The 9,577-nt window shown below is 38.0% G+C and overlaps 2 protein-coding genes across 18 annotated transcripts in view; one reads left to right on the top strand and one right to left on the bottom strand.

The window, feature by feature from the left end:
- The window catches only part of zbtb26 (zinc finger and BTB domain containing 26), a 1,115,122-nt gene that overhangs the window by 109,430 nt on the left and 996,115 nt on the right, over positions 1–9,577 (top strand). The window lies entirely within an intron of this gene.
- pdzd2 (PDZ domain containing 2) overlaps positions 1–9,577 on the bottom strand; it is a 192,590-nt gene that overhangs the window by 101,760 nt on the left and 81,253 nt on the right. For 15 of the 17 annotated variants that reach the window (XM_017306570.1, XM_017306566.1, XM_008417432.2 and 12 more), the window contains 2 exons: positions 4,677–4,829; positions 1,292–1,391 (listed from right to left, as the gene is read on the bottom strand). The exons of 1 other annotated variant lie outside the window; for it this stretch is intronic. In XM_017306570.1, coding sequence (XP_017162059.1) covers positions 1,292–1,391; positions 4,677–4,829 — 253 coding nt within the window. The remainder of the gene's footprint in view (positions 1–1,291; positions 1,392–4,676; positions 4,830–9,577) is intronic. One more of the 17 variants, XM_008417433.2, reaches the window with a different exon arrangement.

Raw genomic sequence — 9,577 nt, 5'->3', positions numbered from 1 at the left:
CTTCCTCCCCCACCACCGGAGCCAACTCACCACCAGGTAGTGGTCAGTGGACAGCTCCGCACCTCTCTTCACCCGAGTGTCCATGACATACGGCCGCAAATCCGATGAGACGATGACAAAGTCAATCATCGAACTGCGGCCTAGGGTGTCCTGGTGCCAAGTGCACATATGGGCGCCCTTATGCCTGAACATGGTGTTGGTGTAGTGAAACATGTTGTAGTCATTGATTGAGATGTTTTTCTTTTTCAAACGTTTTAAGTGTCCAAAAAAGTAAYATGAGAAATGTGATAGGGCATAGGTACCCTTCTCATGGATCTAAAGCAGGGGTGCTTAATATGTCAATCGCCATGGCAACGGGTGTGCTTAAGTGACAAAGAGTGAGAGAGTAAAAAGATAGGAGTGACTTTGAGGTGATCACCTATTCAGGGTTGTTTTACCTTTGTTGACCTTTGCTGTGGTGCACTGCAAACACTGTAATTTCTGAACGTTCAATGAATGACAAAATTGTACTAATTACCTCGTTTGTTTGAAAGTATGTCATTGACAATAAACATCAAATAGGAGAAATATATTTTATGAAGTATTTAACAAGCAAGTGGCTTCTACTGCAATAATTATGTGAATTGCCTAATATTAAAAAAATTATATGTTGCTGGACTTATGTGCTCGTCATGGATTGTCCATAACAAAACACCATGTTGAAGCATAGGGGTGTCCATATGTGCACTTGGCACCAGGACACTTCAGGCCGCAGTTTAATGATCAACTGCTCTGATCTGCGGCCACATGTCTTGGACACTCGGGAGAAGAGAGGTGCGTAACTGTCCACCGACTACTATCTGGTGGCTTGTGGTGTCACCTCTGGAATCTGTTGTTGGAGGAAAAATATTCCAACTTCAGAAGATGTGCTTTTTGGTTCCTCTTGTCAGTCTGCAATTTCTCACATTGAGGTCCTAAAACCAAATTTCAGCTTTGCAACTAGCTTCTGACTGAGAAACTAGCAACCTCCTTCCAGTGTCCGAATCTAACTGAGGAAGAAAGTGCATTAGATTTTCTATCACTTTATAATTATTAATAAAATAAGTCAATAGAGTTTCATTTACAATTTTTATATCTTTGTGTCATGTGGTACATCTCAGCCAGCTGGTGAGAGAAAAAGCACATTTTGGTCTTAAAGTTCTAAACTGTTTATGTGAAGAACTTATGTTCCACCTTCCACTTATGATGGATGGATGGTTGGATGGATGTTTGGACGTACAGATGGACGGATGGAAGAAAAGTATTGATTTACCTTGGGATTGGCAGGATACCTTCATAGGTGTAGGACTGCAGCAGCATGTTTCTGATGCCTCCCCCTGATTGAATTCCTCTAGGTTCTCCAGCGGTGATAACTGCAATAACACACAGATTTTCTCTAAATTGTTCAACAACAATGTACTGTATATTAGATTTATTTTAATAATAAATAAATGTTTTGGTAATGTTCTGGCCCAGGAACAGATCAGGATGCAGGGCCGGCCCAAGCCTCCATGGGGCCCTGAGCAAAATTTGGTTTTGGGGCCCTCTAGTTTTGCTAACAATTTGGACTGGCTGCATTCTACAGTCCAATCATTAGATCATTCACACACCTGCTACAAACTTATTGCATCTCTGACAGTGCTGTATACATCATATACATGTATAATATAGGATATATTTATTGGCCAACTGATTTATCGACCAGTTGATTTCTGGGCGCCAATTTTCTTAATTTTGGGGGATCATGATTGGCCAATACTTACATGTGATGCCCATTTTATCCCCTAATCTTATCTTCATCAGCAAAGGTTTATAAATCAGTCTCTGTCCTCTTCTAATCTACAGTGAAAGGTTTGACTGACAGACCGGCCCAAGAGGTCAGGTCTGAACATTTGCAGTTAACAATATTCATCCCACTGTTGCCAACTCAGCGACTTTCTTGCTATATTTAGCAACATTTCAGACAAAAAAAAATTCATTTCAGTTAAAATCAAAATTGGCAGGTCAGGCTTTTTAAAGATCGGTAACCAGGGATCGGCCAGAAAACTGCAATCGGTGCAGCCCAACTTAAGATGGAATACATACACATATATTCATGACATTCTTTGATTAAAAAATTCCTATTAAGCTTTACTCCAATAGCTAAAATTTTAATTTACACCACCAGGTGAGTTTTTCTTCCCTGGAATGTGGATTGGTACTGGACTGATTCTGAGCCTTCAAATGATTTTAACAGAAGTTTCACATAACTTAGAAGTTGATGTAAAAATAATGTTTGTTTTAGCCACAAAATTATTATACTCAGCAGCAAACAACATATGCTTAACTACAGGATAGAGTAGTTCATCGATGTAGCAGCTATGTAGTCTGATGTAAAAACATTTTGCTAGACAATGTCAAACATTGAGAAGTTTTAATTACTGTCATCAAACATGCCGTTTTGAAGCCAAAAATACCTCAGAAATGTACAGAGCCAACCATGATAATCAACTCATTTAAAGTTTAAACTCAGTTTCACACAAACACAAAGACATAACTGTCTGGCTGCTGAACTGGACCGTTCCAGTTAGCTATCAAATTTTCTATTAGCAGCTTTACAAATCTTTTACATTACATTAACAAGGCACATTAAAATAAACCTTTATCTTGGCTTTTTTTCAATTCTTCCTCTTTCTTTTCTCCCTCCCTGAAGAATAAGTTATTTTTTGAGACATTGTTGTCCTTACTTAACGTCTGACCGGAGCTTTGGACATTTGGATGCGCTCTGCTCATTGCACAGCAGCTCGTTACCGGCAAAGCGTGCAGTACCTACCGCGGTCACAAGGGGGCCCCAAGAGCAATTTTGTTTTTTATTTCTATCAAAAATTGTTTCTACATACATGATTAAATATATATTATTGTAAAAACAAAGCACTTCATAGTAAAATTGTGTTTTTGATATTATAATGGCATAGAAATTATTACTAAAAACAATCAGCTCCACTGAAGGGGCCCCGTAGTGGCCTTGGGGCCCTAAGTGGCTGTTTAATTTGCTTGTGCCTTTGGCCGGCCCCGTCAGGATGGATTAATGGCAAAAGCTAAACATGCTGCTCCAGTTATCCAGTTAATAGTAGAGATGTGCCGATCAGGTTTTTTCCTGCCGATACCGATACCGATCACCCATGAGGGCCGATCACCGATACTGATCACCGATACCGATCACATTATTTTTCTTTTTTTTTTTATCATAAACACTACATTATGTGGAAAAAGGAACCATGAATTCACCTTAATTTAGACAAAAACTTGTTTTTAATCCCTTTTTCCAAGAAGAAAACTAAACAAAACAGGCATTGTGCAAATATCTTTAACAGACTGATAACATATGAAGGCTCCGAAGAGTCTAAATAATGCAAAGAGCCAAAATAAAACCTCTCAACATTGCCAAAAAAATTCAAGTATAAAACTTAACATTCAAAGGCAAATACGGGTTCCATTACAATAAACAATCCAGAGTTACTGAATGAATACTTCCTGATAGCATGGCGGCTAGCTGATTACTGCTAGTTCTGAGTGACTGTTTCTGACTGAGCGGAGTAATTATGCAGAACAGGGAGGAGATCAATTATTTTTTAGAGATTATCTGTCTCATGTTAGGACAGCGAAAGTTTTAATACGAATGTAAAATGTATTTTTTTCAGGTTAGATACTGCAGCTTTAAGCAGAGGTTCGGTGTGAGAGTCACTACCAGGTGGAGCATTAGCGGCGCTCCGTCTGTCAAATATTACTAGCTGTAGCGCGTAGCAGCGGTTCAACAGCGAGAGCAGAACCAGCGTCTTACATCGCAGCTCGAAGACTTCAATAATTTTGCGGGGACCGTCATGCTAATCTGGGTGAGTGTTTGTAGCTGTGCGCTGCTTTACCTGCTATCTGATCCTCCATATGTCTTTTTTACTGAAGTGAGCCTCGATGTAGCCAAACTCCGTCAAGTATGGCATTGTTTTTATGCCATATTAGATTCGTTGTGTTGATGCATTTTGACGTGCTTCAATTTTCCGCCACAACACGCAAACTTCCCCAGTCACTCAGTGCATTATAGTTCCACATCGCTTAGGATTTGTTGCTGCGCGTTTGCGCAGTGTGAAGGAAAGAGGAGACCAGCTGCACAGGCAGGCTGCGAAATGAGATGCAGGTGATCGGTTTGTGTGATCGGCAACAAGAGCCAATGATCGCCGATCACCGATCATACACTTTTTCACGGAAATCGGCCGATTATGATCGGTGTCAATAGTAATATAAAAAATAGAATTACATAAAATAAAATTGTACAAGTGTTTCTATTTCAACTAAAAATATTAAAGATAAAATTATATGACAGAGAAAGAGCTGTCCATGAAAACATGCCCTGCAGTTTTCATAATCCTACTTTGTTAGAAAGTATAGAAATGTTCTAGATACCCTTTGGGGGTTTTCTCAAAGAAACTATACTCAAAGTGTTCGACTGCATACCTGCCTTCGGCACATTTACTGTGAGCCAATGTTGGTAGTGGTTTTCTATAGAGTCAACACTGCTTATTGAAAACAAATTCTCATTTACAATAATGAAATGCAGGTTATTTCTGTGATTTTAGTACTATGACAATAAACTTCCACTCATATGTTAAATAATCTGAGTTTACCAGGGAGGAATTGTTAAGACCAGCGGTACTACTGAGGGTCTGGGAAAAGCAGGGGGGTGCAGCCTGAAACAGGGAGGAAGAGGATCTGCAGGTGCTGATGAGGTCCGGAAGGCTTGTGGAGGGAAAGTGTTCAAAATCCACTTTTGACTCCTCCTGCAGGGACACAAAAAAACATGCATATTACATAGAAAAAAAAATCCATACGTATTTTGTACTTTGAACACAAAAGCAGATGATAAAATTCCAATGAATTTAAAATTTGAAGTTCTGCTCTGGGGATGACTGTAGAAGTACCATTACAAACAGTGAATTAAAAATGCCCACCCCTGAAACATGCCCTGCAGAGTGGCCGGTGATTTTTTACTGGCCACTCAGATATTTCACCAGCCAGTGTTTTTTTCTTTCAATTACAAACCCTACCAGTACAAGCAAATGATGTAAAATACATGATTTATTCTTAACTCTATGAAAACCAATTCACTGGCATAAGTTTACCATACATATGTACGTATACAGAATAATTTAACATAATATGCTTTGTTATTGCACTAAGTTCACTTGAAGTAATTACTAACAGCAAACTTTAACTACACAACCCTAACAATCATGCAATCATTTCCTATGTTGAACATTTCAACATTTTGACTACAACTCCCCAGATAGTATTTATTTAAGATGTTTCTAGTCATTTTTAAACATTTTTAATGGTATCAACAGGTGTTTTCTAACTGTTCTATTTGTTGTTCCTTACTTATTACATTTTCTATTGAAATTAACAAATTCTTATTACTAAAAACATCTCAAAACGAGTTCATAATTAATTCATAATCTCAGAATTCTGAGATTAAAGTCAGAATTCTGACTTTTTTCCAGTGACCCTAATCTATGGAGTTAGATTTGTTTCACAATTATTCAATCAAAAAAAGATCACGTAAAACAAAAAAAGTAGTAATCAAAGCAAAAAAAAATCATGTCAAACAAAAACCGAGTAGTGATCAAAACTTTTTGATATAAAAAAAAAATAGTAAAGTGTATGATCGGTGATCGCCGATCACGGTCTCTTGTTGCCGATCACACAAACCGATCACCTGCGTCTCATTTCGCAGCCTGCCTGTGCAGCTGGTCTCCTCTGTCCTTCATACTTTGCAAATGCGCAGCAACAAATCCTGAGCGATGTTGTGTGGAACTATAAAGCACTGAGTGAATGGGGACGTTTGCATGTTGCGGCGGAAAATTGAAGCACGTGGAGTGAAGCAAGTCAAAATGCATCAACAAGACGAATCTAATATGGCATAAAAACAATGCCATACCTGACGGAGTTTTACTATATCGAGGCTCACTGCAGTAAAAAAATAAAAAAAGACATATGGATCGATCAGATAGCAGGTAAAGCAGCGCACAGCTACAAACACTCACCCGGATTAGCATGACGGTCAGAAAGCCAGAAAGCTAAACAAATAGACCTCAAAATAATTTAAGTCTTCGAGCTGCGATGTAAGACGCTGGTTCTGCTCTCGCTGTTGAACCGCTGCTACACGCTACAGGTAGTAATATTTCACAGACAGAGCGCCGCTTCCGCGCCACCTGGTAGTGAACTCTCACACCGAACCTCTGTTTAAAGCTGCAGCATCTAACTTGAAAAAACAAACTTTTACATATGGATTAAAACTTTCGCTGTCCTAACATGAGACAGATAATCTCTGAAAAAATAATCGATCTCTCTGCCTCCTCCCTGTTCTGCATAATTACTCCGCTCAGTCAGAAACAGCCAATCAGAGCCAGCAGTAAACAGCTAGCCATGCTATCAGGAAGTTTTCATTCAGTAACTCAGGATTGTTTATTGTAATGGAACCTGWATTTGCCTTTTAATGTTAAGTTTTATACTTGAATTTTTTGGCAATGTTGAGAAGTTTTATTTTGACTCTTTGCATATTTGGCCTCTTCAGAGCCTTCATGTTTTCTGTCTGTTGAAGATGGTATTACTGATAGCAGTACAATTTGCACAATGCCCGTTTTGTTTTTTTCTTGGAAAAAGTTATTATAAACAAGTTTTTGTCTAAATTAAGGTGAATTCATGGTTCCTTTTTCCACATACTGCAACCGGTAGTGCTTATGATTAAAAAAATTATAGTCATGTGATCGGTATTGGTGATTGGCCGTGATCAAAAAGACGTGGTTTTGAGTTGTACTTTAACGGTTTCTCCCTTTGTTGTTAAGCACAGCATGAAATTAATATGTACATGTCTAAGTTTGATTGAGAAAACGGAATTATCCTGCGGCGGCGCGGTTAAGCATCACATGACTTTTTGCCCTCCTGCATTGTACGCATGCGTGAAATTTCCTTATGTAAACAATAACATGCAGGGGGTCTAGATTTGTAAATCCAATTATAATTAAGTCGGTGCCTCACCAGCTACGAACCTCACCGCACGTCACTGATTATACATATAAGAGATGTGCCGATCAGGTTTATTCCTGCCGATTCCGATCACCCATGAGGGCCGATCACCGAAACATATGAAGGCTCTGAAGAGGCCAAATAATGCAAAGAGTCAAAATAAAACCTCTCAACATTGCCAAAAATTCAAGTATAAAACTTAACATTCAAAGGCAAATATACACACATACGGGTTTTGGTGTATTAGCGGGACACTTTTTTCAAACCAGTTTTTTGCCACACTAAACGGACACCCATTTCCACTTATGCTAGAAAGACGTAGTAAGTTGTCAAAAATCTTGTTAGTGCTACACAACATAGATCTCACTTAAAAATTTAGATACACACATCAGAACTCAAAATACAAGAACCTGATGCAATGCTGTATTAAAGGGACAAATGATAATGAGGTGTTTGGCTCCGCCCATGACACCAAGAGTAATTGTCTGGGCCAATTTTATTTATCAGGACCATGGCGTACACATACAAAAAACTTACAATTTATGTGCATTAAGAAGTCCAAACATGGAAATATGGACTATAACTAGTCCATATTTCTGTGGCGTGCATCTGTCATCCCATGAGATGTCTGAATCTACGGAATCAGGAACATACTCCTCTTCTGATGATGTCACCTCACTTGAACTTTGTTCTGGACAGACCTGTTTATTAAAAACATATTTTGTATACATTGAAAGCAGTTCAGCAAGAATATTTCCACTAAAAACTTACCACTTAAATTCAGTGATATCCTCCTTTTATTTACGATAACACATTTTGTGCCAGGACTGGTTGCAAACTAGACAGAGAAAAATAAGAATTGACAAAGGGAGGAAGCATAAGTATTTAAAAAGTCTGTGCTGCACTATGACTCAATTTCAACATACAGCACAGCTACACATGGAAATATTTTAGAAGTGTTCCTGTGGGATCACATTCAAAAGATTAACCCAATTCCTATTCTCAAAAAAATTACCTTTACATCACACACCACTCCATTTCAGAGGTGAAAAAGTCCCTCACATAAAACACATTTTTCTAAACTTTACATTTCATCATGGATGAGATCATGATCACACACACACAGTTAACCAAAAAAAGTGTAATCTTAAGATAAGAATTTGATCCTGACACTTGAGTAGTGTAGAGTATCAAAACCAATGAATCGTTTTGATTCATTGTTTTTGAATCGTAATAACCATGTGTTTGAACAATACTTAATATTCTCATGACTATTTTAGAAAATAAAAAGGTCATTGAGATAAAACTTATGTTTGTCAGGTGAGTTGCCAGAAAATAATTTGCATGCATCCAACTCAGCAGCCTGACAAGGCATCTCTATGGAGAGTTAAAATGAAGGGATGAACACTGAATGATTGTTTCTAAAAAAATAAAAATAAACAATGTCCACCTAATATATGAACTTGTCCAGTTGAGTATTACACAGGATCCATGTGTCTGTGTGCATCTAAATTTAACTTTTATTCTTTTCTACCTGTAAATTCAAAACTCAGTCCTCCAAATTTCTGCACCTTATACGATGAGTATTACACAAGACCTGTGTGTTTGAAGAGTACTTAATATTATTTCAACAACTTTATATAAGAAACTAAGTTGGTTGTCGGAGACCAAAATTACCTCTGGGGGGTTGGTTGAACAGCATCTGCATACATCCACGTCACCAGACCTGACACAGTTCATCTTTGGAAATCTGAAATGTAAAGAACACTCACTAAATGTGAGTTTGTTGCTAATGTAGAAAACAGTCCTCCCTATACACCTTACATTTTCAGTATTACACAAGACCTGTGTGTTTGTGCACTCCCAAATGCGACTTATCCTTCTGTACTTGTAATTTCAATACTCAGTCCTCCCTATTCCTGCACCTTACATTTTGAGTATTACGCAGGACCTGTGCGTATGTGCGTTTCTAAATGTAATTTTCATTCTTTTCTACCTGTAATTTCAAAACTCATTTTTCCAAATTTCTGCAACTTACATGATGAGTATTACACAAGACCTGTGTGTACAGGTCCTTCAAAAAAAATTAGCATATTGTGATGAAGTTAATTATTTTCCATAATTATTTTGATAAAAATTAAACTATCACATATTTTAGATTCATTGAACACCAACTGAAATATTTCAGGTCTTTTATTGTTTTAATACTGATGATTTTGGCATACAGTTCATGAAAACCCAAAATCCCTGTCTCAAAAAATTAGCATATCATGGAAAGGTTCTCTGAACGAGCAATGAACCTAATCATCTGAATCAACAAAGTAACTCTAAACACCTGCAAAAGATTCCTGAGGCTTTTAAAAAACTTCCAGCCTGGTTCATTACTCAAAACCACAATCATGAGTAAGACTGCTGACCTGACTGCTGTCCAGAAGGCCATCATCGACACCCTCAAGCAAGAGGGTAAGACACAGAAAGAAATTTCTGAACGAATAGGCTGTTC

The sequence above is a fragment of the Poecilia reticulata genome, linkage group LG9, assembly GCF_000633615.1.
Source record: "Poecilia reticulata strain Guanapo linkage group LG9, Guppy_female_1.0+MT, whole genome shotgun sequence".
In the NCBI taxonomy this organism is placed as follows: Eukaryota; Metazoa; Chordata; class Actinopteri; order Cyprinodontiformes; family Poeciliidae; genus Poecilia; species Poecilia reticulata.
This window is presented reverse-complemented; position numbering and strand designations above follow the sequence as displayed.